The 27,656-nt window shown below is 47.0% G+C and overlaps 1 protein-coding gene across 7 annotated transcripts in view; it reads right to left on the reverse strand.

Annotated features, from left to right (window-relative positions):
- nos1apa (nitric oxide synthase 1 (neuronal) adaptor protein a) overlaps positions 1-27,656 on the reverse strand; it is a 498,327-nt gene that overhangs the window by 143,942 nt on the left and 326,729 nt on the right. For all 7 annotated transcript variants that reach the window (XM_070887344.1, XM_070887340.1, XM_070887339.1 and 4 more), the window contains one exon: positions 4,566-4,707. In XM_070887344.1, the coding sequence (XP_070743445.1) occupies positions 4,566-4,707 (142 nt within the window). The remainder of the gene's footprint in view (positions 1-4,565; positions 4,708-27,656) is intronic.

Below are 27,656 nucleotides of genomic sequence, written 5' to 3' on the forward strand. Positions count from 1 at the left end.
AGGACGGGCCCGATGTAAGCCCTACGAGGCCAAATGAATACTGGGAGAAATCGCTGGAAGCTGAAGTTCAGCGAGTTCATGTGGAGCACATATACAGTTTGTATACCAGAACGCCACCGATAATGATGAAAGTGCTTCTCAATGGCATCCCAGTATTAATGGAGCTAGGCACAGGGGCCAGCCAGTCTCTGATGAGTATCAAACAGTTCGAAAGGTTGTGGGTGTCCAGGCCAGGAGGCCAAAATTATTGCCGATTGACGCACTGCTACGGACATATACAAAAGAGATCATTCCGGTGCTCGGCAGTGCCACAGTAGTCGTGACCCACAAAGATTCGGAGAACAGGTTGCTATTCTAGATTGTCCCGGGGGACGGTCCCGCACTACTGGGGAGGAGTTGGCTTGCTGTCATGAACTGGAAATGGGGCGATGTCAATGTAATTTCCTCTGTGGAGCGAGTATCATGCTCACAGGTCCTGGACAAATTTGACTCATTATTTCAACCCGGCATCGGCACTTTCTTGGGGACCAAGGTAGTGATTCACATAAACCCGGACACCAGGCCAGTACACCACAAGGCCAGAGCGGTGCCGTACGTGATGCGGGAAAAGATAGAAGGCGAATTGGACCGCCTGCTGAGGGAAGGCATCATCTCGCCAGTCGAATTCAGTGACTGGGTGAGCCCGATCGGGCCGGTGCTCAAGGCAGAAGGGTCGGTCAGGATATGTGGTGATTACAAGGCCACCATCAATTGGGTGTCACTCCAAGATCAGTACCCGCTACCGAGAGCGGAGGACCTCTTTGCGACGCTATCCGGTGGCAAACTTTTTTCAAAATTGGACCTGACCTCAGCTTGCATGACCCAGGAGCTGGCGAGTGAGTCGAAGAAGCTGACCACCATCATGACACACAAGGGGTTCGTTCGGCCGCCGTGATCTTTCAGCGAAATATGGAAAGTCTCCTCAAGTCGATTCCAAGGACGATGGTTTTTCAAGACGACATCCTCATCACGGGTCGCAATACTGAAGAACACCTCCACAACCTGGAGGAGGTGCTACGCAGACTGGACCGGGTAGGGCTGCAACTGAAAAAGGCGAAGTGTGTCTTCTTAGCTCCAGAGGTAGAATTCCTGGGGAGGAGGGTAGCAGCAGACAGGATCAGACCTACTGCGTCCAAAACAGAAGTGATCCAGAGAGCACCCAGACCCCGTAACACGACGGAGCTGCGTTCGTTCCTGGGGCTCCTGAACTATTTTGGCAACTTTCTTCCCAAATTGAGCACGCTGTTATAGAGCCGCTACACATGCTCCGATGCAAAGGTCTGCATTGGGTTTGGGGGGGGGTGGGTGGGTAGCCAGGAAAGGGCTTTTGATGGAGCATAACAAATTGCGTGCTCTAACAAACTGTTAACGTTATATGACCCGTGTAAGAAATTAGTTTTAACATGTGATGCGTCGTCCTATGGGTCGGATGTGTGTTGCAGCATGTGAATGCCAATGTCAGTTACAGCCGATAGCTTATGCCTCCAGAAGTCTGTCCCAGGCAGAAAGAGGCTACGGAATGGTAGAAAAGGAAGTGCTAGCATGTGTATATGCAGTAAAAAAAATGCACCAGTACCTGTTTGGCAGGAAATTTGAGTTGGAGACGGATCACAAACCCCTAACGTCCCTTTTGGCCGACAACAAGGCCATAAATGCGAATGCATCGGCCCGCATACAAAGGTGGGCTCTTACGTTAGCCGCCTATGACTACACAATTCGGCACAGACCGGGCACTGAAAACTGCGCCGATGCACTCAGCAGGCTACCACTAGCCACCACTGAGGGGGCAGCTGAGCATAATGCTGAGATGGTCATGGCTGTTGAAGCTTTCGAAAGCCCGTCAGATTAAAGGCTGGACAAATAAAGACCCACTACTGTCTTTAGTTAAGAAATGTGTCCTGAATGGGGACTGGGCAGCCACGTACGGGGCATGCCCTGAGGAGTTTAAACCGTTTCATAGACGCAAGGATGAACTCTTGATTCAGGCCGATTGCCTATTATGGGGAAACCGAGTAAGTCATGCCCCAGAAGGGCAGAGAGATGTTTATCAGAGAACTTCAAAATGAGCACCCGGGCATTGTCATGATTAAAGGCTGGACACACGTTTGGTGGCCAGGGATAGATGCAGATCTGGAACTTTGTGTTCGCAAGTGCAACACGTGTGCTCAGCTGGGCAACACACCCAGGGAAGCCCCCTTTAACCCCTAGTCCTGGCCCGCCAAGCCATGGTCACGCATCCATGTGGACTACGCAGGTCCTTTCATGGTAAAAATGTTTTTGGTTGTAGTAAACGCCTACTCCAAATGGATTGAGTGTGCTATTTTAAATTCAAGCACATCTTTTGCCACGGTAGAAAGTCTACGGGCAATGTTCGCCGCCCATGGTCTACTGGACGTCTTGGTCAGCAACAATGGCCCGTGCTTCACAAGCACTGAATTCCAGGACTTCATGGCAGGCAATGGAATCAACCATGTTAGAACGGCACCGTTCAAGCCGGCCTCAAATGGCCAGGCAGAACGAGCAGTGCAGATAATCAAACAGGGGATGCTCAGAATCCAAGGGGGTTCCCTACAAACCCGCTTATCACGCCTCCTGTTGGCCAATAGATCCCAACCACACTCGCTCACCGGGGTTCCACCCGCAGAGCTGCTAATGAAAAAGATGCTCAAAACCAGGTTATCCCTTATACACCCTACTATGAAAGAAATTGTTGAGAGCAGGCGTCAGTCACAATGTGACTACCATGACAGGAATGCGAGGGAGTGATGTATTGATGTCAATGACCCTGTTTTTGTCTTTAATTATGCTGCAGGGCCCAAATGGCTTGCAGGCACTGTGATTGCCAAAGAGGGGAATAGGGTTTTGGTAGTTAAACTTACCAATGGACAAATCTGCCGCAAACACGTGGATCAAACTAAAAGGAGGTTCAGCAACCCCATAGAAGAAGCAGAGGAGGAACATGACATAGAGTTTACTCCACCACAGGTGACCAAATACAAGAACCAAGTAGAGGAGAGCCCAGTGACTGTGGGCAGTTTGGACAGGCCTGAGGCACCGCAAACAGCAGACACTCAGGCAAGCGCCCAACAACCGGAGCCCCAACTCAGGCGCTCTACAAGGGAGCGTAAACCACCAGAGAGACTTAACCTGTGATCCCAATAAGACTTTGGGGGGGGGCGGAGGTGATGTCATGTATTCAACTGTCATTGTAACCCATGTATAAGCTGATCTAAGTTGTACACCTTGAGAACATTGACTACAGGGGGCGAACTTGTGGGAGACACTCCTAACCTGGACTTTTCCGGTATAAAAGGGGAAGCTCCACCCACCATCTGTCTCTTGAGTTCTTGGTAATAAAGATAACTGGTCACAGAGTGACTTTCTCTCAAGTATGGGCCTCGTGTGCATTTATACTGTATAGTAAGGACATATCAGCCTTATTAAAAAAAGGGGTGAAGTTAAATTGAAATGTTTGTAAAGTTAAAAAGCCAAGTTTTTGTGCGGAACCGGCAGCCAATATTACAAAATTAGGAAACAACATCAAGATGCATTTATATAGCACCTTTAAAATAGAAACATTTCCACGGTGAGATTAGAAAGTAATTTGTTAAAAGAGCTGAGTTTTAAGGAAGATCTTCAAGGAGGTGGAGATATGTGGAGATTTAGGGAGAAATTACAGAGCATGAGTCCTTGATAGCTGAAGACATGACTACCAATAGTAGGGTGAAGAGGGGTGCACATCAGGCCAAAGTCAGAGGAATGGAGAAGGGGAGGGATGGAGAAGGTTACAGAGATAAGGAGAGAGAGAGAGGTGAAGTCATGGAAGGATTAAACACTAGGATGAGAAGGTTTTATTTGAGGCATTGGGGGACCAAGATCCAATGCAAGGCAGGAAGGATCGGATTGATGTGAGAACAGAACTCGGTGCGGCAGCAGATTTAGATGAGCTGATGTTTATGGAGAGTGGGAGGCCGGCTAAGAGAACAATGGAGTCATGGAGTCTAAAGATTACAAAGGCATGAATAAGGGTTTCAGCGGCAGGCAGCCTAAGATGGATGGACAATGATACCGAGCTGGAAGTAGGCAGTCTTTGTGATGAAGGGGATGGGAGGTTGGAAATTCTGCTTACGGTCAAACAGAAAGTTGAAGTTCCAGACAGTCAGAGACAGTGACCAGGAGATGGATTCAGTGGGAAGGTGTGAAGCTAGTGACTGGGGACATTGGGGGCTCGTGAACCACTCGGGAACCTTTAAAGTTATGCAATAAAATAGAATAAAACACTATCAGCTCAACAAGTACTGAACCTGTGGAATGTTAAAAGAAGAAAATTGACTTTTTCCATTTAAAGAAAAGTGACACATTTGCGAAAGTTACCATTTGGACACCTGGCCTTGTTGGACTGGGCTGTGAGCTGCTATGGTTGCCTGAAGCCCAGGGGTCCATCACTTGTTTCTCTGACAGTAAGATTAAAAAGATCATTCCCCCTCTTGTGGAACATGTCCTTGAACATCATTCAAACGCCATACCTGGGACGCTGGTGTTTTCAGCACTCTCTTCACTTTCTTGGTCCTCCTCGCCATCCGCATTTTGTTCAGTGTGCAGCAGACTCAACTTGTGGCACACCTCAAAGGCTTGCCCTATAGTCCGCACTATCCTCATTGCTTGACTCTGGGACAGAAAGCAGGAAAAAGACTATTACCTCAGAGTAACTCAATGAGACAGAGCTGGCATTGTCAGCATGAATACTGCGAGAACCTTTACATGATAACGCACGCAGTAAGGAGCCTTTCAGACTGAACCGGTAATTATGTGAAATTAACATTGGTTTGATACAAGTAGGAAATATAGAGCAATTATGTGCACAATATGGACAATTCACAATGACAGTAAATCACTCTCCTTCCTTAACAAGACCACGACACTGCTGATGTAATCCATGAGGTTTGTGGCTGCCTCTCTAATTGTAAAGCATTTGTGAACAACATGGTATTTTGCAGTGTTTCCAAAGGGTTGCTTTGTAAAGAGGATGTACTAATTATCCATCGACAGGTTCAATTTCCTTAGCAATCATAATTAACATGGAGAGAAATCCTGACCTGCTACCCTGATGTGCAGTCTGAACGGCAACTAAAGTCTGAATGAGCTCACTCTGCACACCAACTTCACAAGATCACTGTAAACACCGATTGGCCGGAGGCTCTGTCTACTTAACAGGGAAACTCTACGGCCATTTAACAGAAGAGAGCTGCACCTTAGCAGCAGGATAATACATTGTGCAGCCCATGGTGAGCCATCCCTGCCCTGACGGGATAATGGGCTAACCTTTCACCTTCATTTTCGACGGTTTTCTCGGCGGTATAGCTGTTTTTGGGAGAGAACCGCCCGGCGAAAGTTTCCCTCTCAATTTTTAATGCTACCGCCCACATTTCAAAACGACCGCCAGGAGCAAACTGTCGACATGGAAGGCCGAGAAAATCGCCAGGGAGTAAGTTTGGCCTCAACAGAAGCCCGTCCAGATCACCGAGGGAACCGCCCTGTGCAAGCTGCTTAAACAGGGAGGTAGGTGAGTACTCTGCAAAGAAAGGTAAGTTAAAGGTTCATTTATTTATTTTTAAATTGTAAAACGGCGATTAGCTTTAAAACTGTCTTGGGAATGCTTTTTAACTTTTTTTTTTAAGTGAATTTTTTTTTAAAGTTTTCCCCCCAACCACAGCCTCAGAGTCAATTTTAAAAAACATTTTAAGAATCGCCTGTTTCACTTAGTTTCATCTTTAACCACCGAGAGTAATGGTGCAAGATCCATTTTCTCGCCGGGCGATTACTTTTAACTTAATTATGGAAATTCTTGTCAGCGTTACTTGCAAAACATTAGCGTTTTTTCTGGGTGGGCAATCGGGCGTTGAGGGGCTCTCGGGAAAGTCCAGCCCATTGCCTCATCTGACCTACAACGAGCAACGCCACAGGAGATCCTCAGTTCTTAGAAGGTGCGTGTCAAATGTAGTTTTCAAAGTGTGGACAGCTCCCCCAGACCCCCTTCCTCCCCCCTAGGGATTCTCCTCAATGCCCTCTCTAAATATTTCCTGCTGGCGGAGGAGCTTTGCACTGTGTGCAACCATGCACAGAGTTCTCTCCTAGGCAGGATATTTGCCGTTCCATCCAGACTGTGTAAACGGGGTACTTGCTGCCTGGCTGGAACCCACTCTGCAGTTAGCAGTCTCCGATGAGCACGGAGTCTAAATGCCACGTCAAACAATCAAGCTGCCATTTTGTTTTTGCTAACAAGCTTGCCACTGTTGAAGGCACAAATCTGTTTCTAGAGTCGAGGTACCGAGGGGGTCCCACCCAAGCGATAGCATGTAGTGCATGTTGTGCTATTGCTCCTGCCTGCAGGAAATGGATAGTTCCTCACTCCAGTCCCAGGGACTGAACTTTACTGGAACACGTGCGGCATTTATAGAAGAATGAAGCTTGATTTTTTTCCCCCAATGCTGCGACAACCCTTTGTTACAAATGGACATGTAATCACAATCCCGAGCTAAACCTGCAGACAATAAAAGATACTGTGCTTCGGTGAGTGATTACAAATTTCAAACCCGCCCTGGCCCATGCCAGAGTCACACCGGCAGTAATGGCGTGAATTTCCAGTTGATTTATTTTTTTCCCCCTATTTCGCTTCCTTTATTATTACAGCCACGTACTAGGAAACTGTATTTAACTGTTCAACTCTACCGCCCTCAACGCTTCAGAAATTAGTCGAGATCCAATTCAGTTAAGATCCACAAGAGACTTCATTAACATGTGCTTACTGTAATCATATGTGCTCAAAACTCATTCCATCAGATTTAGGAAATAGCAGGACAAAATTAATAATCACAGAGGTAGCTCTCAGTGCCTCCCGCTGCTCAGAAAATTAAAATTAATTTCAGCTCCTGGTTTCCATACGTCACCGTGGCAACGGCAAACGAGCTGATGTGGGTGCTTGCACATCAGGTGGCTCTATGGCAGAGGGTGAAACCAAATGCTACAGCAGCGCTCACTGCTGAAAGCCTGGCAAAGCAGTAACTGCTCACTCATTACTGACATCCGATTACAGCTAGGGATATGTTTCACTCACTGCACCTCAAACGTCATTCATTGTGCGAAGGGCGCGATGCGGCACTGTAAGAATACAAGTTCTGTTTAATAGGAGTATGTCGGCATTTTAATGGTTTGTAATTATCTCCTTTGATTTTACAGGAGCAGCTCTCACCCAGACCAATGATAATTTCTGTTCAAGAATAAAATGTTAATATTTGACTGAATTGATTGTTAACTAGTATATTGTCCCCACAACATGTACATATATAGATAGATAGATAGATAGATAGATAGATAGATAGATAGATAGATAGATAGATAGATAGATAGATAGATAGATAGATAGATAGATAGATAGATAGATAGATAGATAGATAAAGAAAGAGAGAGAGAGAGATATAGATAGATAGATATAGATTAGAGAGATAGATAGATAGTGTATATATATACATCCTCGACCAGGCCAACATCCCCAGCATTGAAGCACTGACCACACTTGATCAGCTCCGCTGGGCAAGCCACATAGTTCGCATGCCAGACACGAGACTTTCAAAGCAAGCGCTCTACTCGGAACTCCTTCACGGCAAACGAGCCAAAGGTGGGCAGCGGAAACATTACAAGGACACCCTAAATGCCTCCCCGATAAAGTGCAACATCCCCACTGACACCTGGGAGTCCCTGGCCAAAGACCGCCCTAAATGGAGGAAGTGCATCCGGGAGGGCGCTGAGTCTCGTCGCCAAGAGTATGCAGAAATCAAGCGCAGGCAGCTGAAAGAGCCTGCGGCAAACCAGTCCCACCCATCCTTTCCCTCAATTACTATCTGTCCCACCTGTGACAGGGACTGTGGTTCTCGTATTGGACTGTTCAGCCACCTAAGGGCTCATGTTAAGAGTGGAAGCAAGTCTTCCTCGATTCCAAGGGACTGCCTATGATGATGATATATTATATTTAGATAGACAGATATAGATCGATATATAGATAATTAATATTATATATATATATATATATATATATAGGTAGTTAATATATATAGATATTGATCATACAAAGTAACTAATTTTACTGTAAGAAATGCACTGAATTCAGAGTTTAATGATGCAAATATGAATGTTTTCTTATACACAACAGCAGACTAGTGTGACTCCAATTCCCTAAGGTCCACATTGAAAATGCTTGATACCTGTGCTGCAATTCCTGTAAAGGTCTTGGTGCTCGTGTGCCTTGTCACTCTGGCAAGGGGCACCAACATACCCCAGGACAAAAAGTTAACCATGAGGTATTTTTAAAGTTCAGTACCAGCATTAATTCATTACTGTGCATTTATGCAAAATTGGGGAGGAAATGTAACCTACAAAATTTATAGACACAGCGAGAAATGTTCTCTGTAATAAGGCACTGCAAACAAAATGTGGTTTGCAGCATGGGAACAATTAATTCAGTTAACTGAAGGCTTTTGAAATGATGATGAATAGGAAAGAAGCAGCCACCAAGAGTATGATCATTTATGTACAGTCGTGTGTTATTGCCAAAAGTCTGCATGTACAACAATGGCAATCACCATTTAAATAGCGTCTTTCACGCAGAATAATATCCCAAGGCGCTTCACAGAACAGTGAGCAGATCAAAATGGATGCTGGGCCAAAAAAGGGAAATATTAGGAGGGGGTGATTAAAAGCTTTGTCAAAAGGTAGTTTTAAGGAGGATTTTAATAGGTGGAGTGACAAAGGTTTAGGGAGGGAATTACTAGATCCTGCAGAAACCCTGATATTTAAATCTCAGCTGAGTTGCTGAATACATGACATTGTATTTTTTTTCTCTAGAACATAAGAAATAGGAGCAGGAGTAGGCCATACGGCCCCTCGAGCCTGCTCCGCCATTTAATACTATCATGGCTGATCCGATCATGGACTCAGGTCCACTTCCCTGCCCGTTCCCCATAACCCTTTATTCCCTTATCGGTTAAGAAACTGTCTATCTCTCTCTTAAATTTATTCAACGTCCCAGCTTCCACAGCTCTCTGAAGCAGCAAATTCTACAGATTTACAACCCTCTGAAAGAAGAAATTCCTCCTCATCTCAGTTTTAATTGGGCGGCCCCTTATTCTAAGATTATGCCCTCTAGTTCTAGTCTCCCCTATCAGTGGAAACATTCTCTCTGCATTCACCTTTTCAATCCCCCGCATAAATCTTATATGTTTTGATAAGATCACCTCTCATTCTTCTGAACTTCAATGAGTAGAGGCTTAACCTACTCAACCTTTCCTCATAAGTCAACCCCCTCATCTCCAGAATCAACCTAGTGCACACCTTCTCTGAACTGCCTCCAAAGCAGGTATATCCTTTCGGAAATAAGGAAACCAAAACTGTATGCCGTATTCGAGGTGTGGCCTCACCAATACCTTGTATAACTGTAGCAAGACAACCCTGCTTTTATACTCTATCCTCTGCGCAATAAAGGCCAAGATTCCATTGGACTTCCTGATCACTTGCTGTACCTGTATACTAACCTTTTGCGTTTCATGCACAAGTACCCCCAGGTTCCGCTGTACTGCAGCACTTTGCAATCTTTCTCCATTTAAATAATAACTTGCTCTTTGATTTTTTTCTGACAAAGTGCTTGATCTCACACTTTCCAACATTATATTCCATCTGCCAAATTGTTGCCCACTAACTTAGCCTGTCTAAGTCCTTTTGCAGATATTTTGTGTCCACTTCACACATTGCTTTTCCTCCCATCTTAATATCTTCAGCAAACTTGGCTACATTACACTTGGTCCTTTCTTCCAAGTCATTAATATGGATTGTAAATAGTTGGGCTCCCAGCACTGATCCCTGCAGCACCCCACCAGTTACTGATTGCCAACCACAGAATGAACCATTTATCCCGACTCTCTGTTCTCTGTTAGTTAGCCAATCCTCTATTCATGCTAATATATTACCCCAACCCCGTGAACTTTTATCTTGTGCAGTAACCTTTTATGTGGCACCTTGTCAAACCACATCCACTGGTTCCCCTTTATCCACCCTGTTCGTTACATCCTCAAACAATTCCAGCAAATTTGTCAAACATGACTTCCCCTTCATAAATCCATGCTGACTCTGCCTGACTGAATTATGCTTTTCCAAATGTCCTGCTACTGCTTCTTTAATAATGGACTCCAACATTTTCCCAACCACAGATGTTAGGCTAACTGGTCTATATTTTCCTGCTTTTTGTCTGCCTCCTTTTTTAAATAGAGGCGTTACATTTGCAGTTTTCCAATCTGCTGGGACTTCACCAGAATCCCGGGAATTTTGGTAACTTACAACCAATGCATCCACTATCCCTGCTGTTACTTCTCCGAAGACCTAAGTGTTGTGTATCTGTAAAGCATGCACTCCCATGTTCCACCACCAAGGAGCGCATCCCGTGAAGTCCCAAGGGATCCCAGCAACCCTTGGGAGCACGGTATATAAGCCGGCCCCTAAGGCCTGTTCTTCACTCTGGAGTGTCTTAATAAAGACTGAGGTCACTGTTACTTTAACCTCCCTGTGTGCAGTCTCATCTGTGTTAGGAACACAGTAACTGGCAACGAGTATATGAATCCATCGCAAAGATGCAGCAAACTGTGGGTATCCTGGAGAAGTTCTTGGAGAGTGAGGATTGGGAAGTCTATGTCGAACAGCTAGACCAGTACTTTGTAGCCAACGAGCTTGACGGAGAAGAAAGCGCTGCAAAAAGGAGAGCGGTCCTCCTCACGGTCTGCGGGGCACTGACCTACAGCCTCATGAAGAATCTTCTGGCTCCGGTGAAACCCACAGAAAAGTCGTATGAGGAGCTGTGTACACTGGTTCACGAGCATCTTAACCCGAGGGAGAGCATGCTGATGGCGAGGTATCAGTTCTACACATGCCAGCGATCTGAAGGTCAGGAAGTGGCGAGCTGCGTCGCCGAGCTAAAGCGACTTGCAGGACAATGTGAGTTTGATGGCTACCTGGAGCAGATGCTCAGAGATTTTTTTGTACTGGGCATTGGCCACAAGACCATCCTACGAAAACTTTTGACTGTAGAGACACCGACCCTCAGTAAGGCCTTGCGATAGCATAGGCGTTTATGTCCACCAGTGATAACACCAAACAAATCTCTCAGCACACAAGTGCTAGCAATGTTCATAAATTAACGAACTGCGTTTGCGAGCAGAAATCTACAGGACAGAAACCACGAGTCTGCAACTGCCAGCAGGCCTCAGGTGACCCAGATGACTCAGAATCTGCAACAAAGGATGAATGCAAGGCAATTCACACCTTGTTGGCATTGTGGAGGCTTCCATTCAGCCTATTCATGCCGCTTCAAAGGGTATGTTTGCAAGAGCTGTGGAACAATGGGGCATCTCCAACGAGCTTGCAGACGAGCTGCAAGCTGTGAAAAACCTGTTAACCACCACGTGGCAGAGGAAGATCGGTCCATGGTGGATCAAAGCAATTTCGAGCCTCAGAGAGAGGAGCCAGATGCTGAAGTACACAGGGTGCACACAATTTCGACGAAATGTCCACCTATAATGCTAAATGTAAAATTGAATGGTTTACCCGTAGCCTTGGAACTGGACACTGGCGCTAGCCAATCCATCATGAGTAAAAAGATGTTTGAGAGACTGTGGTGCAACAAAGCACTCAGACCAGCCCTGAGCCCCATCCACACGAAACTGAGAACGGACACCAAAGAGCTCATCACTGTCCTGGACAGCGCCATGGTCAAGGTCACCTACGAGGGCACAGTGCACGAACTGCCACTCTGGATTGTCCCGGGCGATGGCCCCATACTGCTTGGAAGGGGCTGGCTGAGCAAAATCCGCTGGAAATGGGATGACATCTGAGCGCTATCACATGTCAATGAGGCGCTCATGTACCCAGGTTCTTAACAAATTTCCTTCCCTTTTTGAGCCAGGCATTGGAAACTTTTCTGGGGTGAAGGTGTGGATCCACTTGGTCCCAGAGGCACGACCCATTCACCACAAGGCGCGTGCGGTACCTCACATGATGAGGGAGAGAGTGGAAATTGAGCTGGGCAGGCTGCAACGCGAGGGCATCATCTCCCCAGTGGAATTCAGCGAGTGGGCCAGCCCAATTGTTCCAGTACTCAAAAGTGATGGCACAGTCAGGGTTTGCGGCAATTATAAAGTAACTATTAATCGTTTCTCGCTACAGGACCAATACCCGCTACCTAAGGCAGACGACCTATTTGCGACGCTGGCAGGAGGCAAGACGTTCACAAAGCTCGACCTGACTTCGGCCTACATGACGCAGGAGCTGGAGGAGTCTTCGAAGGGCCTTACCTGCATCAACACGCAAAAGGGATTGTTCATCTACAACAATTGCCCGTTTGGAATTCGGTTGGCTGCAGCGATCTTCCAGAGAAACATGGAGAGCCTACTCAAGTCGGTACCACGCACGGTGATTTTTCAGGATGACATATTGGTCACGGGTCGGGACACCGTCGAGCACCTACAAAACCTGGAGGAGGTCCTCCAGCGACTGGATCGCGTAGGGCTGCGACTGAAGAGGTCGAAATGCATCTTCATGGTAACAGAAGTGGAGTTTTTGGGGAGAAGGATCGCGGCGGATGGCATTCGGCCCACAGACGCCAAGACAGCGGCTATCAGGAACGCGCCCAGAACGTCACGGAGCTGCGGTCGTTCCTGGGACTCCTCAACTATTTTGGTAACTTCCGACCGGGGTTAAGCACTCTCTTAGAGCCCCTACATGTGGTATTGCGTAAAGGTGAGAACTGGGTATGGGGAAAAAAAAACAAGTAATTGCTTTTGAGAAAGCCAGAAATATTTTATGCTCCAACAAGCTGCTTGTATTGTATAACCCGTGTAAAAGACTTGTGCTAGCATGTGATGCGTCGTCGTATGGAGTCGGGTGTGTATTACAACAAGTTAACGTTGCGGGGAAGTTGCAACCTGTCACCTATGCCTCCAGGAGCTTGTCTAAGGCCGAGAGGGCCTACAACATGATTGAGAAAGAGGCATTAGCGTGTGTGTTCGGGGTGAAGAAAATGCATCAGTACCTGTTTGGCCTCAAATTTTGAGCTGGAAACCGATCACAAGCCCCTCATATCCCTGTTCGCTGAAAACAAGGGGATAAATACTAATGCCTCAACCCGCATAGAAAGTGGTCACTCGCGCTATCAGTGTATAACTATACCATCCGCCACAGGCCAGGCACCAAGATCTGTGCGGATGCTCTCAGTCGGCTACCATTGCCCACCACGGGGGTGGAAATGGCACAGCCTACAAACATGTTGATGGTGGCGCAGCCCGCAGACTTGTTGATGGTCATCGAAGCGTTTGAAAATGATAAATCACCTGTCATGGCCTGCCAGATTAGGACTTGGACCAGCCAAGATCCTCTGCTAGCCCTAGTAAAGAACTGTGTACTGCATGGGAGCTGGGCCAGTATCCCCGTTGAAATGCAAGAGCTAATCAAGCCATTCCAGCGGCGAAAGGACAAGCTGTCCATTCAGGCAGACTGCCTGTTGTGGGGCAACCGTGTAGTGCTACCCAAAAAGGGCAGGGAGACGTTCATCTCGGATCTCCACAGCATACACCCGGGTATAGTAATGATGAAAGCCAGATCCCACGTGTGGTGGCCCGGTAACGACTCTGACTTAGATCCTGTGTACGGCAATGCAGCGTGTGTGCTCAGTTGAGCAACGCGCCCAGAGAGGCACCACTAAGTTTGTGGTCCTGGCCCTCCAGACCATGGTCGAGGATCCATGTCGACTATGCGGGCCCGTTTCTCGGTAAAATGTTCCTGGTGGTGGTGGATGCTTTTTCAAAATGGATTGAATGTGAAATAATGTCGGGAAGCACCGCCACCGCCACCATTGAAAGCCTGAGGGCCATGTTTGCCACCCACGGTCTACCTGACATACTGGTCAGTGACAACGGGCCATGTTTCACCAGTGGCAAATTTAAAGAATTCATGACCCGCGATGGGATCAAACATGTCACCTTGGCCCCGTTTAAACCAGCCTCCAATGGGCAAACAATAAAACAGAGCTTCAAACGAGTCACAGAAGGCTCACTCCAAACCCGCCTGTCCCGAGTACTGGTCAGCTACCGCATGAGACCCCACTCGCTCACAGGGGTGCCTCCGGCTGAGCTACTCATGAAAAGGACACGTAAAAGCAGACTCTCGCTGGTTCACCCCAACCTGCATGATCAGGTAGAGAACAGGCAGCAGCAACAAAATGTAAACGATGGTCGCGCCACTGTGTCACGGGAAATTGATCTGAATGACCCTGTGTATGTGCTAAACTATGGACATGGTCCCAAGTGGATCACGGGCACGGTGATAGCTAAAGAAGGGAGTAGGGTGTTTGTAGTCAAACAAGACAATGGACAAATTTGCAGAAAGCACCTGGACCAAACGAGGCTGCGGTTCACAGACTGCCCTGAACAACCCACAGCAGACACCACCTTTTTCGAGCCCACAACACACACCCAAAGGATCAACGACACCACCCCGGACCAGGAAATTGAACCCATCACACCCAACAGCCCAGCAAGGCCAGGCTCACCCAGCAGCCCTCCAGGGCCAACAACACGCCAGCCCAGCGAGGGCACAGCCAACACACCAGAACAGACATTTGTACCGAGGTGGTCCACCAGGGAAAGAAAGGCTCCCGACCGCCTCACCGTGTAAATAGTTTTCACTTTGACTTTGGGAGGGCTGGGGGGTGGGGGGGCGGGGAGTGATGTTGTAAAGCATGCACTCCCATGTTCCGCCACCAGGGAGCGCATCCCCTGCAGTCCCAAAGGATCCCAGCATCCCTTGGAAGCACTGTATATAAGCCGGCCCCAAAGGCCTGTTCCTCACTCTGGAGTGTCTTAATAAAGAAAGAGGTCACTGTTACTTTAACCTCCCTGTGTGCAGCCTCATCTGTGTTAGGAACACAATACTTCGGATGTAAGCCATCAGGTGCAGGAGATTTATCCACCTTTAGTTCCATTATCTTACTGAGTACCACCTCCTTGGTGATTGTGATTGTGTCAAGTTCCTCCCCCCCCCATAGCCCTTTGACTCTCCACTGTTGGAATATTGTTAGTGTCCTCTACCGTAAAGACTGATACAAAATATTTGTTCAGAGTTTCTGCCATCTCCATGTTCCCCAGTATTAATTCCCCAGTCTCATCCTCTAAGGGACCAACATTTACTTTAGCCACTCTTTTCCTTTTTACATACCTATAGAAACTCTTGCTATCTGTTTTTATATTTCATGCTGGTTTACTTTCATAGTCTTCTCTTCCCTTTCTTAATCATTTTTTTAGTCAATCTTTGTTGGCTTTTAAAAGCTTCCCAATCTTCTGTCCTCCCACTAGTTTTGGCCACTTTGTATGCTCTTGTTTTTAATTGGATACCGTCCTTTATTTCTTTAGTTAGCCATGGATGGCTATCTTTTCTCTTACACCCTTTCCTCCTCACTGGAATATATTTTTCTTGAGAGTTGTGAAATATCTCCTTAAATGCACGCCACTGTTCATCAACCATCCTACACTTTAATCTAATTTCCCAGTCCTCTTTAGTCAACTCTGCCCTCATACCTTCATAGTTTCCTTTATTTAAGCTTTGTACGCTGGTTTGAGATCCAACTTTCTCACCATCCATCTGAATTTGAAATTCAATCATACTATGATCACTCATTCCAAGAGGATCCTTTACTAGGAGAATGTTTATTAATCCTGTCTCATTCCCTTCTGAAGGCTCTGACTTGCTGGTGTACAGTCCCACAGGCCCTGTCCTGCTGATAGCCCCACTGAACCTCATACCCAAGTGCCCCACCTACATGTGCAAACCCAGACGATGAGAGCTGACAGACTATTGGTCCATGGAGGGCATCACAGACAAGCTCAATTCTGTCCTCACTCAATGTCCAGATATGTATCCTTTCCGGCAGAGGCCAATGGTTGTCAACAAGGCACTGAAACCCTTCTTGATGGCCTGCCCTCTTTAACCCAGGGGTACTGAGACCAATTGCAGCATCCCAACTACTCAGCATGTACTGAAAATTGAACCTGAGACCCACATCAGGCCATTGGGCCATTCGAGACTCTGTGATGTGGAATTGAGTGCAGACAGCTGATTCACACAGCTGCAGGCACACCTTCAGACATGTCCTGTTGTCTTTAGTGGGACTAGGTTGGATAGCTCTTTCAAAGAGTTGGCACAGTCACGACGGGCCAAATAGCCTCCATCTGTCCGATTCTATGATTCTATCATTTGCACACGGACACACTGAAATGCAGCTTTTTTTCTTTGCATTTCCTCCCTGTTCCTTTACTCCAGCTTTCCTCATGCCATGCACGTCTCCAGGTAAGTGGGTGACCAGAAGCCACATGCTACTGGCCACTAGAAAGTTCCAGAGGTTAAGGCCATCCCTCCATTTTGTTTTTTTGCTTTGAGCCTCTGGAAATCCATCTGCCCTCTGCTCAGTGCCTGCCCAGGTGTTGCCACCGAGATCCCATCGCTGGGTTTACTTAAAGACTGACAGGACTTTGGTGCACACAACCTGATAAATCTACCGTGGTGATTGCCAGTCAGTTCAGGCAGACGACCTGCTCTAAGCAAGGAGAAATATCATTCTACCCTCCCAAATCTATGTCCATTTTGTAGCTCTGCAAACGCAGGAAAGTGAATGTTACAGCAGGGCGACCTGTACATGGGCAGTGAGAGTGTGTACACCAGGAGATGAAGACCAACGATAAACTGAAGTGCGAGTGTGGCAGGGAGGGAGAAAAGACACAAAAGGACAGATGTGAGTGCATCGTCAAGTGTTGCTGCAACTTCGATGGACTATACCTTCAGTTGGATTATAATTCTAAAACATTTTTGGAGAGCAACTGTGTAAACAGATGTTGCGACATTTATGTCTTCGGGTCGGGCAATGGTCAAAGCTCCTTTGTGGACTATTTTAACACAATCATTAACCCGTTTAAAATAAAACCACTGATTTGGTGACAATGCGGAGAGTACACCAAGGTGACACCTGTATTATGGAACGGGAGAGGGCGGAATAAGAAAACAATTTATTTGCCAGAGCCTTAGGGTTTTACACTCCACAATATAAATGAATTCCTACATCAACTTTCTCATGAATTTCAATCTTTCCATTGCCCTACTGGTGCAGATTTCCTCAGGCACGTTTTATATTGATAGAAAGAAAAGAAGAACTTGCATTCATATATTGCCTTTTGTGACCTCAACATGTCCCAGGGCACTTCACAGTTAATTAACTATTTTGGAGTGTAGTCACTGTTGTAATGTAGGGAAATGCAGGAACTAATATTCACACAGCAAGGTCCCACAAACAGCAATGAGACAAATGATCTAATTAAATGGTGCTGGCTGAAGGATAAATATTGGCCAACACGCCGGTGGGACCTCCCCTGCTCTTCTTTCAACTGTTCCGGAGGATCTTTTCCATCCACCTGAGGGCAAACTGGATCTCAGTTTAACGTCTCATCTGATAGTGCAGCACTCCCTCAGTACTGCCCCTCCAACAGTGCAGCACTCCCTCAGTACTGCCCCTCTGACAGTGCAACACTCCCTCAGTACTGCCTCTCCGACAGTGCAGCACTCCCTCAGTACTGCCTCTCCCACAGTGCAACACTCCCTCAGTACTGCCTCTCCCACAGTGCAGCGCTCCCTCAGTACTGCCCCTCCGACAGTGCAGCACTCCCTCAGTACTGCCCCCCCTCAGTACTGCCCCTCCAACAGTGCAGCACTCCCTCAGTACTGCCCCTCCGACAGTGCAGCACTCCCTCAGTACTGCCTCTCCGACAGTGCAGCACCCCCTCAGTACTGCCTCTCCGACAGTGCAGCGCTCCCTCAGTAGTGCACTGCAGTGTCAGTGGAGATACTGTGCTCAGATCTCTGGAGTGGGGTTTGAACCAACGACTTTCTGATTCAAGAAGCGAGAGTTATGCCAGTGAGCCAAGACCGATACCTAACTGAAACACATGGGACATTCTAACAAACCAAACCAATAGTCACAGCAGCTCGTTAGGAGCACTTTTGCTTCCTTTAACTTCAATGACGAGTTTCAACTTGTACTTCAATTTTCAGAATGGATCCTATGACCTTGGTTGAGACTGGGTTATTGATTCCTTAATCTTCTATTTTCTTCATAGGCTGATCATTTCCTGGCTGCTCATGCTCCATTGCCAGAGGTGTGGTGTAAACACTGTTTCCACTGCATTTACAGCAAAGTTCCGCCTGGAGAGGGAATTCCCAGCCATCGTTTCTAGGGCCTCAGCAACATCCTCCCTCAAGTCCCTCTGGATCCTAGGATGTATCCACTTGGACCCTCATCCTTTAGCCTAACTAACTTATTTAAAATTTTACTTTCATCCTTTATAATATTGTTCTGATGAAAGGTCATTGACCTGAAGCATTAACTCTGTTTCTCTCTGCACAGACGCAGGGCCTGACCTGCCGAGTATTTCCAGCATTTTCTGTTTAGATTTCAAATTTCCAGCATTCGCAGTATTTCACTTTTGTAATAATATTGATCATCCCTCTCTCAATCACTTCGGGATTCACCTGCTCTCAAATATCGTTTTAAAGTTCTAGGGCCAGAAGCCCATGGTATATCGGGTGTGTAGGTACCCCTATGTTGTGGCTTGATGTCCAGTCTGAATCAGGGAGGTGCTTCAATTAACTGGACAGTTCTTCGAAAGAGCAGGCACAGACATGATGGGCCGAATGGCCTCTTTCTGTGCTGTACTATTCTATGATTCTATAACTGAGAGAGAAATTCCTTCTCCTATTTTCTGACTGAATTGGCCCCTGGGTCATCAAGTTGAAAGCCAATAATTGAATTTAGTTTCCTTAGCTAGCTGACGCATCCATCCATTCCTTCTTAATGAATGCCAGAGAAATGCTCGCTCCATGATTTACTAGTCCATTAGGAAATCCGCTCAAATTAATAACGGTAAGTATGCAATACAATTTATTTATGTTACATATAGTTTGAAAAGAATGTCAGTAGATTAGGTGGGGTCCTATAATTACCGTTATAATGATTGCTTTAAATACCAGCCACAGTAATAGATAACACTGCACTCAAAAGCAGAGCAATTGAAATAAATAAATCTAATTGTATAAATAAATGCTCCCCTCTCTGTGATGACCATTGCATGTACTTTATGGATAAGGGAATGACTTTCCATTGAACTGCAGCCAAATCCAAACCAAACTAATTTGTTCCCTCCCCATGCGCTCAACAGCACAGTGACAACTCCAGCCAGCGACACGTTTCAATTCTGCCGTGAAAAATAAAACTGTTTATATGAGCCTGATCCCGAGTGATGATCGGGCTCACCTCTGTCTTCCTGAAGCGCCCACGGATGGATGAGCTCAGATTTCAGACCTGGATTAATGGCCCTCCCAAACACAACATTCTGCAATGCCTTCCACAATGGGAATGCTTGGGGCCAGAAGCTTCAATTATGGACCATCACACACACACACACACAGAGCACTGTTAGGTTAGGTTTTCCAACTCTCCAGCATTGGCCTGGAGGCTCCAGGAACTGAATATTAATCTCCAGGACACAGCTGCGAGCGACCCTGGAGAAAATCACAGGGATATTGAAAATAAATGGTGTTTCTGACGAAGGGTCATCGACACGAAGCGTTAACTTTTGCTTCCTCTCCACAGATGCTGCCTGACCCGCTGAGATTTCCAGCATTTTCTGTTTTTATTCTCGATTCCAGCATCCGCAGTATTTTGCTTTTGCATTAGTGTTTCTCTCTTTTTTTTTGAAAACCTCTGTTTATTAGCCATAAAAATATGGGAGATGGAAAAAAGGCTGTTTGACTGGCAAGACAAGCGTCATCCAACTGGGTCACGGAGAGTCCTCTCGCCTTGCAGTTGGCGGTGGGACGACGGCGTTGTCAAGAGGATGGACACATTGGGTGACCAATGACGGGAGTGTGGGGGCGGAATATGTGATGAATCCTCCAGAAGTACACTCAACCAGAATTGCCAACTCTACCCCAAGTGCTTTCAGAGCACCGATCATTGACGAATCACATAGCGTTCCCGAAGTAAACGATCAGCAGCTCCACTTATAGCATAAAAAAAGTAAACTGTGCAATTAATATCGGCTCTGAATTTTAAAAGCTTCAGAATGGGCCTATGAAAAATGCAAACTCTGTAAGGGGTCACAAAATGGTATCTGCTGACTGCAATCCTTATGAGGCCTTAGTGCTTAGTTATATTGTCCAAGCATCACACTGTGACTGCAACGGAGTCCAGTGATACAGGAGCACTGCACATACATGCTTGGATTCCTCCAGGCACGATCATTTTTCGTGCTCCGAGAGTGTTACAACAGCAGCCAATTTCACCAAAAATTATAACAATTTTAATATACGTTTATAAAATTCTCAAAAAAGTACAGCATCTGCACAGTTCTACAACAGCTTTAGCATCATACAACACACACGGAGGCCATTCACCCCATCTTGCCTGTGCCGGCTCTTTGGTAGAGCTATCCAATTAGTCCCACTCCTTTGCCCTTTTCCCGTAACCCTGCAAATTTTGTCCCTTCTGCTATTTATCCAAATCCCTTTTGGAAGTTAGGATTGAATCTGCTTCCACCACCTGTTCAGACAGTACATTCCATCTTTGTTGGCTGGAGCTCAACTACAACTGTCCATTTTGAGACTAGCTCCTCGAGGTGGTCTGGTTCCTTTTGCTTCAGTACACTCACGAGTGAGATTATTAACCTGAGATACACAGTCACTGTAACACTGATGTAACACTGTGGTTCTCGTATTGGACTGTTCAGCTACCCAAGGATTCATTTTAAGAGTGGAAGCAAGTCTTCCTCGATTTCAAGGCACTGCCTATGATGATGAACACTGATGTACACGCAAAAATTGCTTCACATTGGCACAAAAGCAGCAGTACGATTGTACCCCAAGTAGGACAACGCATTCATAGATCACTGAATGCTGCGAGGATAACTTTGGGAATATTACACAGCAGATAGCTTATAAAGAAAGACATTTTCTGTTCTTCACAAAAATGTTTATGTCTGCGTTCACTTTCTTTCTTTGGAGCTTTCACTTACAACGCTTGAAGCTTCTTCAAAGACCGAGAGCATAAATCAGTTGAGTAAATTATTTTTGAAGTTGTGTGACATGTCTGATCAAATCAGCAATGATAACAGCATAAATCCTCAAAACAAATAGCATTTTCTTATCAGGAACTGTTCTTTAAAAGGCAATATAGATAAGGCGACATTTCAACTATAATTGAACAGGGTATTCACAATATAGTAATAGTTTCAGGCAGAAGAAGAGGTTTGGTCCACCTAGCCCACTTATCCACAATATTCTTTGGTACATTTCTAATAAATCTGAATCCTGTTTGTTGACAAGAACCCATCTCTTTTCTTCTTGAAACCCATTAGGCTTTCTTGTTCCACGATCTGTGTCGGTAATCTGTTCCACATAACTAACCACCTTTTTAGTATATCAGCTCCTCCTGCATTTACTATTTTCTTTTGTGGTCCTTAATTTATAAATAGGGACTCCTCTTATGCTTAAATTCCATACAATGCAGAAAAGCTTAATTTGATCCAATTTGTCCAAACTTTTCATAATTGTAAACACTTCTGTCATATCCCCTCTCAGATGTCTCTCTTCAAGAGAGAAAAGACCCAGAGTAGTCACTCTTTCCTCATATGTCAGTCCTTTCAACAACAACTTGTATTTATATAGCACCTTTAACGTAGTAAAACGTCCCAAAACATTTCACACAAGACAAAAAATTTAACACCGAGTCACATAAGGAGAAATTACCGCAGGTGATCAAATGGTGGGCAAAGAGGTAGGTTTTAAGGAGCATTTTAAAGGAGGAAAGAGAGGTAAAGGGGTGGAGAGGTTTAGGCAGGGAGTTCCAGAGCTTGGGGCCTAGGCAACAGAAGGCACGGCCACCAATGGTCGAGCGATTATAATCCGGGATGCTCAAGAGGGCAGAATTTGAGGAGGGCAGACATCTCGGGGGGTTGTGGAGCTGGAGGAGATTACAGAGATAGGGAGGGGCGAGGCCATGGAGGGATTTAAAAACAAGGATGAGAATTTTGAAACCGGAAACCAATGTAGGTCAGCGAGCACAGGGGTGATGGGTGAGTGGGACTTGATGCGAGTTAGGACACGGGCTGCTGAGTTTTGGATCACCTCAAAGTTTACGTAGGATAGAATGTGGGAGGCCAGCCAGGAGTGCATTGGAATAGTCAAGTCTAGAGATAACAAAGGCATGGATGAGGGCTTCAGCAGCGAATGAGCTGAGGCAGGGGAGGAGACGAGTGATATTATGGAGGTGGAAATAGGCAGTCTTAGTTATGCCGTGGATATGTGGTTAGAAGCTCATTTCAGGGTCAAATATGACACCAAGGTTACGAACAGTTCAGCCTCAAACAGATGTTAGGGAGAGGGATGGAGTCAGTGGTTAGAGAACTGAGTTTGTGGTGGGGACTGAAAACAATGGCTTTGGTCTTCCCAATATTTAATCCTAGAAAAGTTCTGCTCATCCAGAACTGGATGTCGGACAAGCAGTCTGACAATATAGAGACCGTGGAGAGAAGTGGTGGAAAGGTAGAGTTGGGTGTCATCAGCATACATGTGCAAACTGACACTGTGTTTTCAGATTATGTCGCCAAGGGGAAGCATATAGATGAGAAATAGAAGGGGGCCAACAATAGATCCTGTAGCCGTTCTCTGTCACCCTTCCAAAAACTGAACATCCTTTTTGAGATCAGTGTAAACTATCTGTATTGCACTGTTTTTGACAGACATGTGTCTGACAAGACCCGCCCCCTGTCAAACTTCGCCCCTCCCATCCCGGTCCCGGTGCCAAGAAGCAGGACCTGAGGCCCGAGACTCCACCGCCCACCCCCGTCCAGGCCCCGGCCCCAACTCTCTCCCCCCCACCCACCGACTCTCTTTCCCTCCCCCCCCACCGGACTCTCTCTCTCCACCCACCCCACCCCACTCTCTTTGCCCTCTCAGGGCCTGGCCCCGACACTCTTGCCCTCTCCTCTCCCCGCTCCAGCTCCAAACCTCACCCCCCACCTCCCGCCTTTACCCCCCCCTCCCCCCGCAACAACTCTCTCTCCCACCTCCCCTCCCCTCACCACAATTCTCTTCGCCTGCTTAGGCCCCGGCCCCGTCCCAACCCCGAGAGCAGCGGCGGGGGCCAAGAATGGGGTGGTAGAGAGAGAGAGCGCGAGCGAGACTGGGGTAGAGGGAGAGAGCGAGCGAGACTGGGGTAGAGGGAGAGAGCGCGAGCGAGACTGGGGTAGAGGGAGAGAGCGAGCGAGACTGGGGTAGAGAGAGAGAGCGCGAGCGAGACTGGGGTAGAGGGAGAGAGCGAGCGAGACTCTGGTAGAGGGAGAGAGCGAGCGAGACTGGGGTAGAGGGAGAGAGCGAGCGAGACTGGGGTAGAGGAAGAGAGCGAGCGAGACTGGGGTACAGGGAGAGAGCGAGCGAGACTGGGGTAGAGGGAGAGAGCGAGCGAGACTGGGGTAGAGGGAGAGAGCGAGCGAGACTGGGGTAGAGAGAGAGAGCGAGCGAGACTGGGGTAGAGGGAGAGAGCGAGCGAGACTGGGGTAGAGGGAGAGAGCGAGCGAGACTCTGGTAGAGGGAGAGAGCGAGCGAGACTGGGGTAGAGGGAGAGAGCGAGCGAGACTGGGGTAGAGGGAGAGAGCGAGCGAGACTGGGGTAGAGGGAGAGAGCGAGCGAGACTGGGGTAGAGGGAGAGAGCGAGCGAGACTGGGGTAGAGGGAGAGAGCGAGCGAGACTGGGGGCGGGAGAGAGCGAGCGAGACTGGGGGCGGGAGAGAGACTGGGGAAGAGAGAGAGACTGGGGAAGAGAGCGAGACTGGGGAAGAGAGCGAGACTGGGGAAGAGAGCGAGACTGGGGAAGAGAGAGAGACTGGGGAAGAGAGAGACTGGGGAAGGGAGAGACTGGGGGAGAGAGAGAGAGACTGGGGAAGAGAGAGACTGGGGAAGAGAGAGAGACTGGGGAAGAGAGAGACTGGGGAAGAGAGAGACTGGGGAAGGGAGAGACTGGGGAAGGGAGAGACTGGGGGAGAGAGAGAGAGACTGGGGGAGAGAGAGAGAGACTGGGGGAGAGAGAGAGAGACTGGGGGAGAGAGAGAGAGACTGGGGGAGAGAGAGAGAGACTGGGGGAGAGAGAGAGAGACTGGGGGAGAGAGGGAGAGACTGGGGGAGAGAGGGAGTGACTGGGGAGAGAGAGGGAGAGTCTGGGGGAGAGAGAGGGAGAGTCTGGGGAAGAGAGGGAGAGACTGGGGGAGAGAGGGAGAGACTGGGGGAGAGAGAGAGAGACTGGGAGAGAGAGAGAGAGACTGGGGGAGAGAGAGAGAGACTGGGGGAGAGAGAGAGAGACTGGGGGAGAGAGAGAGAGACTGGGGGAGAGAGGGAGAGACTGGGGTAGAGAGGGAGTGACTGGGGAGAGAGAGGGAGAGTCTGGGAGAGAGAGAGGGAGGGTCTGGGGGAGAGAAAGGGAGACACTGGGGGAGAGAGAGATTGGGGGAGAGAGAGAGAGATAGATGTATATGTTACACCTGTACTCCATGATATGCATCCCAGCGTTCTCTTTGCTAATTTAACAGACTGGGAACATTTTGCTAACGGTTCTAATGACGTGTCCACTAAAAACCCGACACCTCTTTCCAGCTCCGATACCTCCAGTACATGCCCATTTCGCACATAATCTACATCAATCAACAAACAAAGGAGGGGATAGGAGGGGAATATTAATCTTATCACACCCGTTATGCCACTTCAACATTGGGCGATGGAAAACTGCCAACATTTAATTGTTTCTGAAAATGAAGTCATCTAGGGGGTCTTCCAACATCTGTCAGTGGGAGACCTCAGGATGAGACTGCAGGGTATGACTAGATAGGCCGTATGCTGTAACTGAGGACCGAAAAATCTGTAGAAACACGGAGAAATAGTCGAATGCTTCAATCAGCTTAAATACCTTGTACTGCAGGGTGGATCCCACTCAATCATGAGCGAACAGCAGTGCTGCGAGTTCAAGGTGAACCATCTTTCCATATATTTCAGATAAATAATTCAGCTCCATTGACAGATTGTTTTTGCTTTTTCTTTCCCAATTTTTTTTTTTAAAAGCAATATCAATTTTTTTCTTTGCATTACCCTGCTACTTTTTATGTATGCTGGCCAGCCAATCAGAATTAATTATTCTATTAAATCGTCTGCTCAGAGATTTGGGGAGGGGTGGGGCAGTAGAAGACTTCTCATGAAATGTGGCGTTTTAAATTATTACAAGATCATCAGAGATGGAACATCCCCTCCATGAGATAAATCTTTATGTGAAATAAACAATTTATATGCAGGTTACGACCATTTGCCATCAATCTTAACTGACTAATTAAATTAGAATCTGTTTAATTTTCATTTAAGTAAAAGCTTTAGTGTTGTATTCTGTGTTACTATTCCAATAAAGTTGCATTTCCCACTGTTACAGGAAATTTTTGCTGATTTACAACAGGAGCCTGAACCCACTATCTGTCAGAGTACTACAGGCACTGCAGTAACTCAAAGGGACAGCCATATCTCCAAGAGATCAGCTAGTTGTCACACAATATGCGCCAATTCCTTTCTAAATGATCCACATAGTTCCACTGGGCAATTCTCCACATATTTCCAAAATAGGAGTGGAAGTGTTATTATCAGAACCTGTCATCTGTGGCTCAGAGGGTAGCCCTCTCAACTCCGCATCAAAAAGTTGCGCGTTCTGTAATGTATTTGCCTCATGAGTTCTTTGCTTAAGAATTCTTAGTAACACATTTCTATCAAGAACTAATTGGTTTATTAGCAAAGGTTTAACAATCACACTACATATTACCAGTTCATCCACCAGACTCACAACCACCTGCCTCATTGTGGATCCCCTGGACCCAACTGGCTGGGGTTTTATTGAGTCTTGTGAACATCACGTGACTGGCTAAGCCACTCCCAACTCAACAGCTCTACAACTATTTTGGTAGAAACTATAAATCAAGTGCCCCCTTATTAAAGGAGCACTAAAACCAACAAATTTAAACAAATTAAACTTTAGACATTAAACAGATCAAATTAAAAGCTGGTTGCCAGGAGCGATGGTGCACTCCAGTCCCTCCGGCGTCCACCTCTCGTGGAAGGACACCGCGTGCTCCATCTCCAGGGACACCCTAGCTCGAATGTAACCGTCGAAGAGAAGCAGGCAGTCAGGCTGAACAACCCTCTCGACCGTCCGCTGCCTGGACCAGTTAATGGCCCCCTTGGCCATGCCCAGGAGCAGTTCTATGAGGAGGCCTTCCGACCTGCCTGCTCCCCTCCGCACAGGGTGTCCAAAGATCAGGAGTGAGGGACTGAAGTGCAACCAGAATTTGAGGAGCAGCCCCTTCAAATATTGGAAGAGGGGCTGCAACCTCGCACATTCAATAAAAACATGGAACAATGACTCCTCTAGACTGTAGAAATTCAACAGCTCTACAACTATTTTTGTAGAAAACAATTAAATCAATTGCCCCCGATTTAAGAGGGTGGGGGTGGGGAGACACTCCAAATACTTTCAAACAAATGCCCACTTGTTTTTTGTTTTTTGGGGGGGGTGGATTTGAGGGCACTAAAAACACAAATTATACAAGTTGCCCCGTGACTAAAAGGGGGGGCACTAAAACAGGCACAATAAACAAATTAAACTTTAGACATTTAAAATCAAATTAAAATGTGGTTTCCAGGGGTGATGATGACTCCAGTCCCTCTGGCGTCCACCTCTCGCAGAATGCCACGAGCGTACCAGTGGACACCGCGCGTTCCATCTCCAGGGACACCCTGGCTCGGATGCAACTGCGGAAGAGAGGCAGGTAGTCGGGTTGAACGACCCCCTCGACTGCCTGCTGCCTCCCTTTGGCCATGCCCAAAGGGAGCAGTCCTACGAGGAGGTCTTCCGACCTGCCCGCTCCCCTCCGCACAGGGTGCCCAAAGATCCGGAATGTGGGACTGAAGTGCAACCAGAATTTGAGGAGCAGCGCCTTCAAATATTGGAAGAGGGGCTGCAACCTCACACATTTAATAAAAACGTGGGACACGGACTCCTCTACAGTGCAGAAATTCAACAGCTCTACAACTCTTTTTGGGGAGAAAAAGTAAACATTAAATCAAGTGCCCCCCGATCTGGGGGACACTCCAAACATTTTTCAAGCCCCTTTTTTGTGTTTTTTTTTTGTATATTTTTTTGTTTATTTGGAAGTTTTTTTGGGCACTAAAATTATATTTTTTCCAAGTGCTCCCTATAAAAGGGGAGGGGGACACGAAAACCGGCATTTAAAATAAATTAGACTTTAAAACATATAAAATCAAATTAAAATTTGGTTGCCGGGGGTAACGATGCACTCCAGTCCCTCCGGCGCCCACCTCTCGCGGAAGGCCGCGAGCGTACCGGTG

Source organism: Pristiophorus japonicus, chromosome 8 (genome assembly GCF_044704955.1).
Source record: "Pristiophorus japonicus isolate sPriJap1 chromosome 8, sPriJap1.hap1, whole genome shotgun sequence".
Classification (NCBI taxonomy): Eukaryota; Metazoa; Chordata; class Chondrichthyes; family Pristiophoridae; genus Pristiophorus; species Pristiophorus japonicus.